This window comes from Crassostrea angulata, chromosome 6 (assembly GCF_025612915.1).
Source record: "Crassostrea angulata isolate pt1a10 chromosome 6, ASM2561291v2, whole genome shotgun sequence".
Lineage (NCBI taxonomy): Eukaryota > Metazoa > Mollusca > Bivalvia > Ostreida > Ostreidae > Magallana > Magallana angulata.
In genome coordinates, this window is record NC_069116.1 from 45949799 (window position 1) to 45967826 (window position 18028).

General features: G+C 33.1%; 2 protein-coding genes across 5 annotated transcripts in view; one reads left to right on the forward strand and one right to left on the reverse strand.

Annotated features, from left to right (window-relative positions):
• Positions 1 to 3046: 3046 nt before the first annotated feature.
• Positions 3047 to 8247, forward strand: LOC128187794 (heat shock 70 kDa protein 12B-like). 4 transcript variants are annotated; one of them, XM_052858389.1, is made up of 6 exons: positions 3047 to 3075; positions 3264 to 3316; positions 5275 to 5599; positions 5993 to 6211; positions 6301 to 6451; positions 6696 to 8247. In XM_052858389.1, exons 3-6 carry the CDS (start codon positions 5297 to 5299, stop codon positions 7751 to 7753), a joined length of 1731 nt encoding a protein of 576 aa, XP_052714349.1. In that variant the 5' UTR covers positions 3047 to 3075; positions 3264 to 3316; positions 5275 to 5296; the 3' UTR covers positions 7754 to 8247. The 4 variants fall into 4 exon arrangements, with proteins under 4 accessions (XP_052714349.1, XP_052714351.1, XP_052714350.1 ...); XM_052858390.1 differs by lacking the exon at positions 3047 to 3075 and adding an exon at positions 3605 to 3964 and having other exon boundaries at positions 3085 to 3316; XM_052858391.1 differs by lacking the exon at positions 3264 to 3316 and having other exon boundaries at positions 3057 to 3075.
• A 119-nt stretch (positions 8248 to 8366) lies between these two features.
• The window catches only part of LOC128187796 (trichohyalin-like), a 34966-nt gene continuing 25304 nt past the window's right edge, over positions 8367 to 18028 (reverse strand). The window contains exons 15-24 of the mRNA XM_052858395.1: positions 17601 to 17935; positions 16561 to 16618; positions 15400 to 15511; positions 14613 to 14643; positions 14298 to 14389; positions 13363 to 13423; positions 13108 to 13258; positions 12401 to 12683; positions 11408 to 11587; positions 8367 to 8619 (exon numbers count right to left, since the gene is read on the reverse strand). Of these exons, the coding sequence (XP_052714355.1) occupies positions 8452 to 8619; positions 11408 to 11587; positions 12401 to 12683; positions 13108 to 13258; positions 13363 to 13423; positions 14298 to 14389; positions 14613 to 14643; positions 15400 to 15511; positions 16561 to 16618; positions 17601 to 17935 (1471 nt within the window). The 3' untranslated portion in view covers positions 8367 to 8451. The remainder of the gene's footprint in view (positions 8620 to 11407; positions 11588 to 12400; positions 12684 to 13107; positions 13259 to 13362; positions 13424 to 14297; positions 14390 to 14612; positions 14644 to 15399; positions 15512 to 16560; positions 16619 to 17600; positions 17936 to 18028) is intronic.

Sequence of the window (18028 nt, forward strand, 5' to 3'; positions counted from 1 at the left end):
CAAATAAATTAAATTATAAGGAATGAATTTAATATTTATTAGTTTTATACGATATAAAATGGTTTGGAACAGTTTACGCTTTTTTATAAACCGCTTCGCGGTTTATAAAGCGTAAACTGCCCCAAACCATTTTATATCGTATAAAACTAAAAAAATATTGAATTCATTCCTTAATTGAATTTTTAAAAAATCAGCAACATATGTTAATTTTTGAAATGGAGACATCTTCTTTTCTGAAAATGTATGGTTTTAGCGGAAACTGTTTCACAAGATATTGAACATACATAACAAGATTATCGAATAAAGCAATGTTTTATACGACGTAGTTATTGGCGAGATACATTATATTTGTCATATAAACCAAACAATGAATTTTCTCCTTCTTTCACAGTTATTTTTATTTTCATTAAAAATTGTATAAATGTGCTATATTTTGAGGGTATTTTTAGTTTTTGTTTTTAATTCATGGCTTTAAGTTAAAGATGGCAATGACTCGAAGCAAGAATTCCTTCATTATGTATATAACAAATGACAACTTTCTTCTTGGGTGTCGTATATACTAGTAATACTCAAAGTTTGTAGGTTTTTTGTTGTTGAAAAAATTCGATTTTGTTAAATTCAAAAATTATGCGCTAAATAAGGGATTTATATAATGATACAGGCCTATCAATATTCGATTTATATGGTAATTTACACAGTTCACTTACTGAAATGCAAAATTGGAATTTATATAAACAATTTTCGGGGGTTTCCCCATAACTTTATCAAACAGCAATTCAATCAATGACTCTCCCTTATATCGTAAGGTACCGCTATCTTGAAATTACATAGAAAATAGGAAAAAATAAATCGAGACTACCTTAAGCTGTATGAAATAAATCAGAGTAATTATCGAAATAAAATACTGAAAGAAAATCGTATGAAGATACATGAAGATGTTTATACATATAAGAACAAATCAATTTTAATAAATTTTCAATAAAGAAAACAAGTAGCGCGAGTTAATTTTTCAAATTTCATATTTTTGACATGTTCAGTTAACTAAAATGTCCGAAGTCCGCTGTCGGGTGTCTGAGATTCCTAAAATGTTCAGCAGGTACACACTTTAAAAGAGAGCTAGGTCACTAAACAATAAAATGCTTTCTTTGGTGATTCAGGATATGAAGGTGGCGACATTGCAGAAAAAAATACACAACCCGCGTTAGCGGATTATGTAAAAAAATCTGCAATGATCGCTACCTTTATAACCCGCATGAATCATCAAAGAAAGCATTTTATTGTTAATATTTACATCTTTTCTTTCTTTAACAAATCAATAAACTGATTGTAAAAAGTAAGTAAAATTAATTCTCTAAATTACTGTCATTCCAGGCACGTAGCATTGGAGGGGGGGGGGGGGGGGGGGGGGGCAGGGTATGTAAAAAATTGATATGAAAATAAGGAAATGAGGAGTGAAATTGAAGTTATATACTACGCCAGCACTCCCCCCCCCCCCCCCCCCCCCCCCCCCCCCCCCCCCCCCGGATTAGGTATTTGAAGATTATGGGAAACTTTAAATTTTCCTTTTTTTTATGAGTCTGCCCTCCTCCCCCCCCCCCCCCCCCCCCTCCACCTTCAAACACGATGCTAGGTGCCTGTGACTCAATGTACACTAGTACCTTAGCTAAAAGAATCATCCAAAACTTTGAGTCTGACATCGTCATGATTATTTCGTGCAGTCCGTGATGTATCTGTGGTCGCTGTAGATTTCGACCAATCGATAAACTTTCAGACTGGCTGTTTATATTGAGCTATGAATTAATCATAAGTTTTCGTAACATACTCAGTAAATGTAAGTATTTAAGGAATAAGGAATCATTCTCTGAGTATCCCCGAGTACCCAAACTCCGTCACTATAAGCAGAAAACCTCCCGCATTTCTCTGTAAATTATTTTTTGTGGTTTTTATCATTTGCAATCACTGAATATAATCTGAAACAATATAATTTATAAAATTATTAACAAAAATATTTTTATTTTTATTCAAATAAGCTCTCTGAATACGACGTTTATCACCCGTGCCTATTATATCTTATGAACCTAACTCCGTCAACCACATGCTCTATGATAAGGCAGGGAATTAAGATACTAGTACATTAACAATTTAGTTAAAACCCCATTTGTATCTAGGCCAAGTTATAATAAGTAAAAATGGTGCATACAATTTAAATTGTATTTAATTTCATCAAATGAAATGATCGCCAGAATAAAAAATGGGTCCATGTCACAACAATCACAATGGTCTTTTCAGAATGTATGGATGCCGTTTGATTTATGTCCTTACATATTTCAAATATTTTATATCATTAATTAATATATTACTTATTATATTATTTATCATTTATTACATTTTTAAAAATGTAGCATATTCTAAATAGCGATATACCGAAGATATCTATACCCTGTATAAGGCAAAAGTATCGACATGAGCGATTTGACGTTATCATCAAGAGTAGTGCATAAAGGCTATTACGGACTGAAAAAAATGTATTCATTACCTTAATCAAAAATGTATTACATGTGAAATGTTTCATCTTGACCTCTCTAAAAATGGCTGACCACCATAAATGGTCGAATGGGCCCGCATGTCAGAAATATCGATATTAAGAAGTGATAAATTTTGTCGGGGCGTGATCAAATCTAATAAAGCCCGAAGTGCTTTATGATAGATTTGATCACGCCCCGACCGAAATTATAACTTTAAATACTCAGAATGATTGAGCTACCGACCGAAATTATAACCTCGTGATTAAAAAAATTGATTCCTTATTACTTATATTTATATAATATTAAGCCATCGTACGATTAAATATTTAAATATATTAAATAAGTAAACCCAACTGGGGCTGCTGGGGCCTCAATTCGGCGTCAATTGAAGTTATGGGTTATATAGTACAAAATCGATACGTAGTGTCCTCACAGGCAAAGACACTTGAAAATGTAAATATAAGGCCATAAAATCTGGAAATCCCGTCTTAAAATAACTTGTTTGTTATACACGTTATTTCGTTTAAAACGAAAGTACGATATTTAAAAGGTAGGTGAACAAAACATGGTGTCTTAATACAAATAATGCCGACATACTGAAAATTTTACCAACATAATAATTATTTTGACATGTGATTTTCAAGAATGCTATCAATAATTGCACCGCTAGGTTAAATGATACGCAAATATGGTATTGTACTTGTTTATTTATTATTTGTACAAATTCCAACCTGAAAGTGGTTAGCAGGCCAGGGTGAGGGTGCAAGGCCTCGAATATCACAGTTTGTAAGGTATGATTTAGATACGTTTTGAATAACTGAAGGGCTTAATACCAATTATACTTCTGCTACAAACAGTTTCTTGTACAAGTCACTTTTTCTAAGTTCCAAACAGGCTATATTGTAGGTTCTTAAAATTTCCTTTCGTTTTAATTACTTTCTTTTCCATGATGAAACAATATAGATTCACTTGTATGGTATTTTCGAAACATTTTAAACTTCAACTCTCAAGAATTGTTTTTGTATTGAAAACAAGTTTGTAATGTAGTGATTCATATAAATATCTATTTCTTATTCTAGTCTCAGAAAGTCTTTGATCAGTCTAGACGGACTCCCAAACGGAGTCAACGGAAGTGAATTTCTGCAGGCATTTTGGACTCCGTTTTGGGAGTCTACGCATGCGCACTGGTACAAAATATGGCGATTTTTCGATGAAAACATGGGGTCAACAAGAAATCGTCTTGCAAAGAGCTGCATGTGTTGGCAGCCTTCTAACATGTTTTAAAAGACCCAGGATATAATTTACTATCGATCGTATTTGCACGAAATAGGGGTTTATTTGCACTTAAGAAAGTTATTTCTCTTCGAAGTTGGACGTTTGGACGATGCTTAAAAAGTGATATTTCTGTGTTTTTCATGGAATTTTATCGTTAATAAAAGGTAAATTGCATTAAATTTTACTTTTTCATATTGGGTTACAATTTAAAATCACCAAACATACAAATTGATAAGTGCGTAAACGAAAAAAGCTTCTATTACAAACAAATACTGGCTGCTCTATCGATGATTAAAAACGTCTTATTTGTATTTTAAAAATAGGATTGATTGTTTAAAAGCCTAGAAAATTAAACAAATTGTCACTCTAGACACAATAACTCTTTAAATTGAACTGATAATTATCATCAAAACAATAATAATCGCTCGCGGCATTTGCGATGTTAGGAAACCATGTTAAATACATATTTATTCAAGATAATTGAATAATTTAGCATGAAAATGATTAAAATGAGACTATACTTTTAACAAACAATGATAAATAAACATATCCAAGCGTTTAATTTATTTCAAAACAGTTATAGTTGTGCGTGATAGAAGTTTTGGGTGAATTTTTCATTTTAAAAATTAATTTTACGTAATACAAGTAAATGGTTATGAATTTATGACATTAATATGACCCATAAACGTTAAGAAATATTTTGGAAAATTTAGAATTAATTTTTGTCGTGTTTTTGGCCAATTTTAGAGATTTATTTAGAACTAAGGGGCATAACTCACACGTTGTTTACATTAGAAACGCCATTTTACCGCAATGCATGATGGAGCCAAAGACTCCGTTTTGGGAGTCCCGTCCAGACTGTTGATATTCTTTTTAAAGTCTTTAATAGTCTTTAAATTCTTTTAATATTTTAATACATTGTGGTTTAATCCTTCCTAGTCTTTAATTCATCTATCTACGAGCATTTCCATCTATCATTATCGAAAATGTTAAAATAAGTATCACAAAATGACTATAAATTTATGTAACCTAATTATTTAAGAGCAAAGAGCTATGGTGATGCGATGTACGAGTTCAAAATAAATGTTAATATGGAAGCGTCCGCAAAATCTTAACTTGAAAGTGAAATTACAAAGATATCACAATTGAGGTCGTAGAAACAATCTATTTTGTATATATATCAAACTCAGAGAGAAATATTTCATTGAAACTTCACTCTAACAGGCCTTCCAACAACTGTTTCGTACATTTAAAAGTTTGTTGTTCGTTCTTCGATCATCATCTGCATGTAAGCAAATATCTAATTTTAAAGTCCATTTGTGTCTGCATCAATACTTTGTCAACGATAAAAGTTATGCATATTCCATGGTACTGAGAATTCTAACAGTACTCGTAGTATGTCACTTAGAAAAGATGCGTACTAGTTTAAGGTTGTAGTTTATGAAGATCTATTAAAGTTGACACTGTTTTACAGTGAGTAACCTGTGAACTTCAACATGAGTGATTGCCTCCTGGTTGCCGCCATAGATTTTGGCACCACCTATTCCGGGTATGCCTTCGGAATGGTCGGGGACTTGGAAAATGATCCAATGAAAATCCACGCCAACCAAGCCTGGGTGTCAGGACAGAAGAATTTACTTTCCCTCAAAACCCCCACATGTCTCCTGTTAGATGAAAATCAGCAGTTTAAGTCGTTTGGGTATGAGGCGGAGAACCATTACAATAACATAATGATGGACGAGGAAACAGAGAACTACTATTACTTCTACAGATTTAAAATGAACCTTCATGAAAACGAGGTAACGCTATTCTACATCAACAAATTCTAAGTACTAGGTTAGAATTTTAAAAAACGTGAAATCTTGAGTGTGAACAAGAAGAGGTTATTTTTCCCCACATTAAATTTTTGAAAACTTTCAACATAATGCTTAGGCCTAGAGTTAGTCTAATGAATAAGGCATGTGGACTGTGTTGCTCAGAACACTGGTTAACTTTAACCACTAGTTAAATCCCTTTTCCAGTGGTCAAATTTTGACCAGTTGTTAAACCTCGTTTTGCTCAAAAGTTAACCATTGGCTAAATTCTATTTGATCAACACAACTTTAACCAGTGGTTAAGTTAACCAGTGGATACTCACTTTAACCAGTGGTTAAGTTGACCAATGTTTTGAGCAACCCGGTCCTGGTTTTTAGGAATCACTTGAGACCATGGAATTAAAAGAAGCAGGTGGGAAGACTCTACCAGCCATTGCAGTGTTCACTCTGTCAATCAAAGCTCTCAAGGATCATTTGCTAGACATGCTCGATACAAGGGGCACAACTCTGCGAGCTGAGGAGGTGTTGTGGGTTCTGACTGTTCCCGCCATCTGGACAGACTCCGCCAAATTCTTTATGAGGAAGGCAGCTCTCAAAGTAATTTTTTGGAACATTTTTATCATAAATTTCTCTCATAGATTTGTTCTGAATAAGTTTGGTATACATTTATTTCTTTGTAACATAAGGCTGGTATAGGAGATGATCGTCTGAAGTTGGCTTTGGAGCCAGAAGCGGCCTCTATATATTGCCAGCACATACACGTGGATCGGTCAACAGAACAGCGAGGGTTCGGGGTATCTGCTGTAGGTACCAGATATATGGTGATAGATCTTGGAGGTATGCAGATTTTGATTTGCGAGCATTGCTAAAAGAAATTACATCATTTTGATGTTGTTAATTTTATTCACATTAGAACGCATTTGTGTTAAAAACATGAAAAATTATTAATAAAAATATTTAAAATACGAACATTCTATGTCTTTTTTATACTGATCTGTAATCTACCAAATCATGAAATTATTAGAATGTTTCGCGATTGGTAGACACAGGTATGCCAAAAAAAATATATTGATTTTTTTAGGCGGCACTGCCGACATAACTGTCCACGAAAAGCTAGATGAAGGTCTGCTGAAAGAGCTCTACAAGGCAAGCGGTGGGGCGTGTGGCGGAACAGCTATGGACTCGAAAGTACTGGGTGTGTTGGAGGAAATCGTGGGAAATGAAGTTTTCAGTGAGTTTAAGAGGAGATATGTAGAGGGATACATGGATCTACTTAGGGAAATCGAGGTCTTCAAAAGAAACATTAAGCCTGAAAGCGACGGGAAAATTAACATGGTTATACCTTATGTATCCCTTGACGAAATCTGTCTCAAAATGCGAAATAAGCATTTCAAGGACCTCTTTGCGGAATCTTCTATCTGCAAGCACATCTCTCTCACTGCGGACAAACTTCGTTTCAGTGCTGACTTTGCAAGGCAGCTTTTTACGTCCATTACGAATCAGATTGTCGAGTACATAAGGGTCATCTTACAGCACCCAGAAGTGGAAAGCGTGAATCGGTTCCTGTTGGTTGGAGGTTTTTCTGAGAGTCCAATGGTGCAGCATGCCATCAGAACAAATTTTCCTGGAAAACGGCTGATCATTCCTCAGGATGCGGGTTTAGCTGTTGTAAAAGGCGCGGTTTTGTTTGGTCATAGACCAACAAGTATCAAAAGCCGAATCATTAAGTATTCATACGGAGTGAAAACTACACCCGTGTTCGACCCGATGGTTCATGACCCCAAAAAGCGATGTACCATAGACGGCGTAGACCGATGTAAGAATGTGTTCAGTTCCTTCATGAAGTCGGGCACCCCAGCAGAAATTAATCACGAAGTTGAGAAAAAGTATCAAACTAATGAACCGTTTCAGAAAACTGTTCCACTTGACTTGTTCTATTCGATAGACGAGAATCCAAAATACATTGACGAGAAGCGTGTACGTAATCTAGGTAAAATGGACGTAACTCTTCCAAATCCGAGCAAAAACCCTAGGAAAGTGAAAGTTATGTACATTTTTGGCGATACGGAACTGAAAGTAAAGGCCGTTGACATGGAGACAGGGACGTCTTGTGGAACCTCCATTTCGGGAGTGTGTTAAGGGTGACCTGAAAAAGAATTTACCTTCCAGTAAATTTTGGTGTCGTTCTGATCTTATGTTCCATCATCCTCTAGAAGAAAAGGGCATATTATTATTTTAAAAATGTCGTCCAATCAATATCCTGGACTTATTTGTTTGATAGCCGGTATTGCCGAAACCCATGGTACGACTGACCGTGGAACAACTCGTGGATATATTCCTCGTTTTCAAGAATAATTTATGCCCTATTTCTTATTGGTTCCTTCACACTTTTGTGAGGAAAACCTCCCCAATCGCAAGATTTCATAACATGACTTTTGTTTTCGTATCTCTAAAATCTATAGAATGTTGTTCTCTCATTGGTGCATGGACTGCGAATAATAAATATCTACTTCGATTTCCGATATCAAAATGAATTGTCCAACAATATCTAGATCTAGGAAAAGGAGGACACATATTGGCGGGCAATTTTAATTGGAGATAAATTTATATATTAAAAATTGTTTCAAAAAGTATTTGTTACATGGTACCAGTTCCTTAGATTCAGGTAATGTTTAAAAACTAGATTTTTAATTGATTCTGACAAAATATGAGGCGCAATCTAGTCCAGATAAAAATAATTACTATAATAGCATTCTCTTTCTTCTTTTATTTAAGACATCAAACATTAACACAACAAAGGAGTACATTTACATGATAGTACCTTGCAATAAAAGATATTAAGATTTTGACAGGTTTTGTCTTTTGGCTTTAAACTTTGAGACACGTGCTGGCTTCTGAATTTCCTCTGGTGTTGATTCTTGTCTCTTTTCTGGTGATTTCTGCTCCGTCGATAAGGAAGGTAATGGATCTAATACCTTCTTTTCCACAACTACCCCAGAAAAGGCCTGTTGGGATATTGGGATAACATTAGTTAAAAATTCAAGCTCCGTTATTTTAAGGTCATATGAAACGATTTTTAACACTATGATTTTCTTTCATGAATATAAAGCTTGGTATAAACAAATGTTAAAATACATGATGTAAGATTTTTTTGCCTTTGCATTGGGATATTGGGATAACATTAGTTAAAAATTCAAGCTCCGTTATTTTAAGGTCATATGAAACGATTTTTAACACTATGATTTTCTTTCATGAATATAAAGCTTGGTATAAACAAATGTTAAAATACATGATGTAAGATTTTTTTGCCTTTGCATTACTGAGAAATAACCGTGAAAACTGAGCACCTGAAAAAATTCTTGCCCGCTTATCGTTCTTGATTTTGTGGATTTATGACGTCACAAAAACCCACCGATGTAAACAATGCATTAAAACTAGTGTAATTTTACAGTAGTTTATCAATTAAATTTTAGTAATTTTTGCATATATGAACGTGTCTTTCTTTTCAAATGAGATCATTTGATTTCGTAGTAGCCTACATATGACTTAGTTTTAATTGGTCGTTAATGAATAAATCTAATATCAGCTTCTCACAAAAGTATTCTCTTTTGAGAAGTGGACAGGCATAGCCTACATGGATGTAGGCTATGCCTGTCCACTTCTCAAAAGAGAATACTCACAAAAGTAAAATCATGATGAAAATCCCTTACTGGAGTGGAAATTTAACGAAAGAAATGCTCCAACATTTACAGCTGATTAATGAATTATCCTTATCCTTTTGAAATAGAAACATCATTTTCTTCTTCGGTACGTATAATGATTGAGCTACATTTAAAGGGAATTAAAGCAGATTTATTTTGTCACATAAAAAAGTATATAAGGCAGGCCAATGAAAATGTTTGAGGCATTGTGTACATAGTTTGTATTTAAGAGCTGCTATAAAATGCCGCAAAATTATTCTTAAATTTTATTTCGAAATAATATAAATTTCTGACTTATTGATATATACATGTAGCAATATCTTTAGAAAATACTTTGTGTACACAATTTGCAAATTAGATCGCGGAAATATGACATTTAAGGATTTAGAAATGTATCGGTAAAATAAATCGGTTGTTTGATAAAAATAGTTGTGAACGAATGTGAAGATAATCAACAGATTTTATTAAGAACAAGCATCAATAATGATAAAAAAGAAAAAACCGAAGAAAAAAAAACATTGCGGAAGAAAGTGAGATAAAAGGGATCTGTGAGTTAACACCGCACATACACGTTTTAAAATCAAAACACCGCACATTCAAGTACACGTTTCAAAAACAAAACATTTGAAGAAATTTCTCTTAGACTAAAAATAATTAAATGGTAACATATTTGTGAATTTGAAAGTGAAACAAACAATATAATCGTGAAGCGAATGGGGCACAATGAGGCCTACAAGTTGTTTAGAAAAAAAATCTTAATGAATTGCATGAACGTGCAAATGGGAAAAAACGATCAGACTTATTTTTGAATTTGTCAATTTCATTAAAAAGATAAAATAAAACATATCAATATGCTTATATTAAAATTATATTATACTTGCATGTGGATCTATGAAGAAAATCATTTATTCTCCCTGCAGTCTCGAAACTGAATATCATTATGTACACGCTATTACATGTAAATAAAAACGCACACGATTTCATTTCTTGAGAGAAAAAATACTGACGTGGTTGATTATTGTATAATTATACAAGTTTTTATATAAAATAGTATTTTTTTTCTTTTAAAATGCTGCAAAATGACATGGATATTTGTATTCACAACATAGCTTCATAAGGCGATTGGGTCTTACTGACGTCATAAGCAAGGGAGGTAAGCCGCGTAAGTCAATGTTCCTTTTCCCGATTTAGTAATTTTGATCGACTGTGGCGCTCACATTTTGCATAAAATATCCAAAAAACAATGTCAGTCTTATTAAATAGGCACTTATGAACTCATTCCCGTATATAACTCAATATGGTCAGGGTATCGTTTCATATGACCTTTAATTTTGTCAATTACATATTAAATGATTATATGATATTGCTATTGTGACGGTTACTTTCTGCATGTTGAATTGGTACTGGTATCAAACACTTTACACATACATGTATTATAAACAGAGAGTTTGAAACATTTTAAATTTGTATCCCAAAGGTAAGTACAAATGTATGATTGTAGGTTTTGACAATTTAACTTTGACATGTTTAGTAATAAGAACTACATACATATAAATGAACTTGACTTTTGTGTGTTTTTGATGGAATCAAATTAATTTTAAGAAATTAACGATGTGATTAAAATTAAATCTTCCACTACCTCCTTTATTTGATAGTTGCAATCATCAAAATAAAGGAGATAGTGGAAGGTTTTATTTTAATCAGACTGGGTGATTACATAAATGACATACTGTGTTTTCATCAATTTTCGTTGAATACCAATTTTCGTGGATTTCGTTGTTTAGTTGATCCACGAAATTAAATATTCATTGAAGTGCATTTTTTATTAACATTTTGTATTGATAGGGTCATTGGCCACGAATTTATGTATCCTTGAAACTGTGATTTTCACTTTATCCACGAAAATTGATGCCCTTGAAAATGAATGAAACCAGAGTACATGTATGATGACTGACACTTAACAGTTAACATAAAAAGTTTAAACTACAAATAAGATAAAAATATGTTTTTTCTCAAAATTTCATTTTGATTAAATCAAACAAATTAGTTAATTATCTTTCTATTTGAAAAAAACCTTGATTGCTATACTCACTGCTTGTACAGAAGAGAGTGGACTCTGAACTGATGGTCGCTGAGTATCCGACTTCTTCTTTACTTTCATTTTCCTTGCGCCATTGCTGGTTTTAAGAATTGACTTAGTCCCTGGTTTGTACAGTCTGTAAACATCTCTCGGGCTTTTTACATCACTTAAGGCCTCTTCTGAGTCTGCCATCTGGGAAAAAAGAAGTGAGCTGATTATGTGGTGATATCAACATAGGTTTGTATAGATGTATTATATTTTGCTTGCATAATGAATTTGGGGGATATTGGCTTTTCAACAGGTTAGCCTAAACTTGGCACACCAGTTATATATAAACATGTATATTTAGAGATGAACATGTACTTAATTAGGGAGAAAATGCTTTCTACCAAAAACAATAAATAGAATATACATATCAGGAGCCAAGATATTTACATTAAATTTTTTTCCATGGTCTATTATTGGTCTATTATAAAAAGGACCTCTAATTTCTATAGTGTTTACCCTTCTCAACAGATGAAAGACTATTATTCCTATGTTCCCCAAGGACAGCCAGTTTTACCCATCACACTGCATCCCTCATCCAGTGCTAATTAAGTTCTTTTATAACTGAGCAAACAGTGAATTAAAAGAAAACTTTCTTTTTTAAACCCTTGACACACAGAATGGGACAACCACCAGCAAACTGTTAATGGTACTGTCTGAATACTAACATGCCATGGTTTTGATAGTAATACTTACAATCCAAATTATTTGCAGATAGCTCGTCAAAGTGTTACATGTAAATGTACATACAGTTGAACTTCGATATCTTGAACACTGATACATGTATCTCGAATACAATGGATATCTTGAAGTGATTTGTAGGTCCCAACCACTTATTTTTTAAGTATTTTACCCTCGATATCTTGAGTACTCAGATATCTCCAAGCTTTTAAACAATCTTATCTAGTTCGACATAATGAAGTTTGACTGTACATGTATTATTGAATGCAAAACACACACCTCTTGCGGTTGAAGCCTCTCTTCAGCTTGGGAGTGTTTGAAGTTTATGACCTGTGTTTTACTTTCCTGTCTGTCCTCCTCATTCTCCTCACAGCTTCCACTAGTGAAATCATCACTGTCCTCAACCTCACTGTCATCATCCGATTCCTCCATGGATGATGAGTCTGGCTGGTCATCCTTAAAGTGAACTTTTCTGGTTCTTTCTTCTGTTGATGATATCAGTGTTTTTTCTTGTGATCTTTCTACCAATTCAAAGTCACCAGGTGCATCTAATTCTTGAATTCTGTAAAGATAATTCATTTAATAATATTTTAGATCATGTCCAAATAGTTTATAACTTAATATTTCCCTTTAAAAAACTGTTCAGGCACTCAATAAATCAATATGATTGTAATGAAAAAATAAATAAAGGAAATCTGCTACAAAATAAGCATTTTCATAATGCTTCATTTTCACAAAAGTGGTTGAAAAAGGTAAAAGATACAATGTTATATTTCATGTTTACTTTAGAGAATCTTTTGAGACCCATATCATACACTGTTATAGTCCTATAATTATGATTTTACAGTATATGTTCATATGTGATCACATGTACTGTACACAAACACAATATTTTGTCCAGGATGTTATGAATTTTGTTTAACATTTATATACAAACTTTTCAAAGTTTGCTTTCAATGTAAAGAGGAGTAGAAGCTTTCATTAACCTTTGAAGTTCTCGACCTTCTGCCTCTTGTCTCTCTAAATCATCCAGTCGCTTCCAGATGTCCTCATCTGTTAAAGTTCTGTTTTTCTCCTCGGCTTTCCTTTCAAGTTTCTCCTTCTTCCTCTGTCTTTGTACACTTTTTCTGTGTTCCTCTGATAAAATTTTAAATTAAGTGTTCAATAAATCGTGAAAACGATCGATTTTTTCAATTCACTTTTGTATTACTTTATTAACATTGGTTTAATTATATACCAACCTCTCCATAACTTCTCTTTTTCTGGATCAAATTCTTCAGCAATTTCAAAATAGTCCTCATTCTAAAGATAAAATATGCTGGCTTTTAAATATTATAAATGTACCAGTATGTTACTTGAAAAAAAAAATTCTGGTAAAAATCAATCTTTACAATGTACTACATGAACATTGTACTTAAAATCTAATCAATAGTATATTTGACTACAGGTCTTACATATGTAGTGTCATATATTGATAAAAACACACTGTTACTTTAAGCAATTTTATTCAATCATCTTTTTAAAACAAACAGGCAATTGCAAGCAAATCTTTTAAACTCTTTCACAAGAAACTGTAACACTGCATTTTTGCATATTAATGTAGTCTGGCAAAGTTCTGCTTGGTAGATTTAAGATAATTAGATGACAGTGATCGAACAACTGCTGTTAAACATTTTTCACCAAACTATTGGTATGTCGACTTGACCTGCTAATGATTAATATTGCAGTTACTTTCCAAAGGTCAACACAAACCCTCTCCTCCATTTTAATTCATTATCATATAGTTAAGACACTACAATCCTAAATACTACATTGTAATAGAACCATTTTAACAAGAGCTTGGACTTTGGGTAGTTGTGTCAAACAGAAATGTGATGTAGGCCTGTCTATTTCATTGTCAGCCACTCAGTCGTGTCTCTTTGAAATCAACAAGATTTGTCTGGCTTTTGAGCTAAGACTACGCAATTGGTGCATATTTCGCTTGAAACCATGTCATTTTTAACTAGAAAGTACATCCTACTGAAAGTCCGAGGTCTTGTTAAAATGGTTCTAACTCGATTAAGAGGTAAAGTTGTAACATTTGGTTTTGAATAAGTGATCACTTTTTACATTAATTTTTTTCTGTACCTATATCTGTCTTCACATATTACAATATACCTGGTACTGCTTTACTTACCCTTGATCCTCCAGGGAGATTCTTAGTGAACTCCAGTCTTGGTTCAAGAAGATGTTTCTGAGCCTGTAGTTCTTTGATTTGTTGTTCAACAGCTGGGCAAAACAAAAATAGTTGTTTAATAGTAAATACAGGGTCCATGTTGTCTGCACTGTTGATTTAAGAGGAATATTATGAAGATGAACTTATATAAATAAAGAAAAATATTGGTACTTTTTATTCTTCTCCCTATGATTACTGTTGCTTGTTTGGCAGACCTCTCAACAAACCAGTTGTCTCCTAGCAGGACAAGTATCTCATTTGTGTGGACAAGTTTACCTGGCATGAAAGCTAGAGATCCAAAGGGAACCTGTGAAATTAAAGATCTGAGCTAAAATCATGTATGACAAATACATGTAAAATTACAGTTCATTATGTAGAATAAACAGATTTTCATTAGCATCTTCAAGGATTATTGCATGCACAGAGCAACAAGAAGAATCTGCTTCTCTGGTATTTTTTTTATAGAGACATGGTCATGATTTTGATCAAAACATATTTTTCCGTTTTAGTGTTTCCATGTACAATCATGAACACTTCAGCATATTCGGTAAGGCATTTTTAATAGTCAACCAAAATTTGAGTGTCAGTCGAAGAATTATAGGGAGATACAGTGCTTACAATTCTTTGTTATGTAAACAAAGCTCAGGTCATGTTTCTGTTTACATTTCTAATGTTGAAAAGGAAACTTCAAGTTTATACCTAAAATGAATGGACAAACACTAGGAACAGTATTTATGTTCAAAATGAATTAGCAGATAGAAAAATTAGCTTAAAATAAAAGTTTTACAGGTATATTGAACCAAGGTAAACAAAAACATGGAACAAGCCACAGCTCTGTATCTTGCTTATAACCTTGCAAAAACATACCCCTTTAAATCAAAATTTTCTTTTATCAATTTTATCATGTTTTTCTTAATCTATAAAAAGTAAATGTGCTAGCCAATTGGAATCTCCTTTTTTTGTCTGGCCTCTCCACTTTAAAAATGATGTTAAGTTCCTGTATTGTTAACTTCTTTAAAAATATATGCAGCATAGATGTAATTTTTGAATGGAAACCCGTTACCATGACATCATGTGTTGTTTTATCTGGCAATGTAGTCAGTCGTTCTCTGAGTGCTTCATAGTCAGACCTGAATGTTTCCCTGAAAAATATTACACAGGCACATTTGCTAATACTATTTTCAAGATTGCAACAGTATGCATCATATGAGTAGCATGTTTTTTGACTGATGGTTTTAAAATAGAAGCATACAATTTTTGCCATTGAGGCACATAAAGAGTTTTGCAGAAAAAATAATAATTAAGCATGATAGCATATTAAAGGCAGAATGTAAAACACATATATCTCTGGATATTAACAATTTATCATCAGAAAATAAAGCATTTGACATATTTGTGATATTTTTACATACCAATTTTTGATGCTGAGCTCTTTTAAAATTGATTGTCAAAATTTAAGACATTTGGGAGCATTAATGGGCAATGTTTAAACTTTGAAACACTGAAATTTTGGGTTTCTGGTGTTTCGTTATTGGCTTAACCTGTCTATTCAATAAACAAAGGATCATTTATAACAGGTCTTGTAGTTGCTAATCCAAATATATTCCCTTCTATATTTCCTTCCCATTGCCAAATTGATTATGGAAAATTGCCACAATTGAAGTAGTTGGAAAAAGAGGAGTTTGAATTAGAAATTGAGATATTCAACATTGTCATTTCCATTTATTAGGAGGTCTATAAACTTGAAACTCAAAAATGCTCTATTTTCACTTTTCAGTTAAATCAGAGACATAAATAACAATGTTATTTATGTCTCTGGTTAAATGCACACAAAAAACTATTTTCTCTCGCACAGACTTTTATGATAGTTTGACAAATTCTACGCATGCAGTATTTAAATAATTACCAACAAGTAATGTTTAGTTCATATATGCTAAAATTTTATAATTCAGTACAGCTATTGAATAAGTGGAACCCTTTATTGTCCTACAGGCTTGTCCCGATACACATGCAGTCTATGTGAACATTTAACATTTAACGTACACGGTTAATGATCAAGTGTCGCTTCGTTCATGATCACAAACTACCTTACCACTGTTCAAGTTTTCTGTTTGTTTCTATTAACGCGAAGTTCTGCTCTTCCTCCAGCCTCTGAATGTGTTTTAAATCCATTTTGGATGAAGAAAGTAATGCTCGATTTTTGCAGGAAACTAAAACCGCTCGCTAATTACGAAACCGAATAGACGGATCCTCTTTTTCAGAATGATTTGTTGCTTTTTGTTCTTTGACTTTAAAAACATAAATGTAGTAAAATAATTTTTTTTAACTGTTGATCATCCACAGGCATTCTGGCTCAGATACTAAAACGCTGTTTATTTCTGCACAGGTTTTTAATATGTCATAATGTGGACACCCCCCCCCCCCCCCAAAAAAAAAGACTGCAACTTCCGATTTTTTTCATTTTATTTTAACATTTTTTCTATTTTAATTATTTAAGGAATTTTATTTCTACCCATGTTATTTGATATAACATATTGGGGAAATTTACGCCACAAAATTTATTTCTTTATAATATAATTTTCTACAACTAAAATCGATCAGAAGTTAAGGACAATTATTTAAAAATTGTGTCAAGTGGATTATTACATGTATGTTCTGCATATAGTGATGTAGAAAAGTTATGTTATATGATATATATGAATTTAATTAGCCAATCAAATGAGGCGTTTCAACTAGAAATAAAATGTGTTGGTTTTTTTTCGCACAGACTGTCAAAACCCTGCGATTACTAATTAAATGAATGTGCAGATCTAAGTTTTTCATAGGGACCATGTAGGGAAAGGCTTTTCCGAGTGATAATTTTGTTTGGGTGTAGGGGGCTCAAGGCCTTAATTTAACCTATTTTCGTGAACTTTACTAATAATTCATGAGAAATTAACAAGTTTTAATTTTCCAGTGGGTGAGGATCCACTTGTGTTTTCTTATTCAGAAAAGAGAAACAAAGTGGATCATCACCCTTTGCTTATAGGAAATGTCAAGCTAGAAAAAAAAGACCCACCCTCTTGATCTGCACATGATGATTTCATTATTATGCATATATTTGTGTGTTATAGCAAAGACCAAGAAGAGACAATCATTTGTTGCAGCATTTTAATTACTTTTTTTTCTTATGCTTGAGCTTATGTTTACGCTTTTTATGCTTATGACTTCTAGTTTTTGAATTTGTATCATGTTCGGTTTGCTTTTTATTAACATCACTGTCACTGACTGTTCTCTCCAACCAAACACTCCTTTCATCCTCAACATCAGTTCTGTGAGAATCACTTCTTTTTGAGTTTTTCTTTTTCTTTGGTTTGAATGAAATTTCATAATCACCCTCTTCTATTTTCTTCTTTCTCTTTTTCTTTTTCCTATGTTTCCTGCTGCTCTTGCCCTGGTTAGATTCCCTTGAGTCAGACCTTGAATTTGATTTTTTCCTCTCGGATTTTGACCTTGTTTCAGATCTTCTTCTCTTGCGTTTTCTGTGATAACCAGAATCCTCTGAAGAAGATGATGATGTTGTGTCCGAGTCAAAGACAAGAGCTTTCAACTGTTCTATTCTGAGAAAGAACAAAAAGATTATGTTATATTGTAGATTTATTCATGTAACAGTTGATAGATCATTTCACTTTGCAAATACAGAGAGAGAGAGA

Bases quoted from the DNA above. Each gene is read 5' to 3' on its own strand.
- LOC128187794 (XM_052858389.1), top strand. From the start codon at position 5,297: ATGAGTGATTGCCTCCTGGTTGCCGCCATAGATTTTGGCACCACCTAT. The intron at 5,600-5,992 runs GTAACGCTATTC...CCTGGTTTTTAG, and splicing joins TGAACCTTCATGAAAACGAG to GAATCACTTGAGACCATGGA. The intron at 6,452-6,695 runs GTATGCAGATTT...TGATTTTTTTAG, and splicing joins TATGGTGATAGATCTTGGAG to GCGGCACTGCCGACATAACT.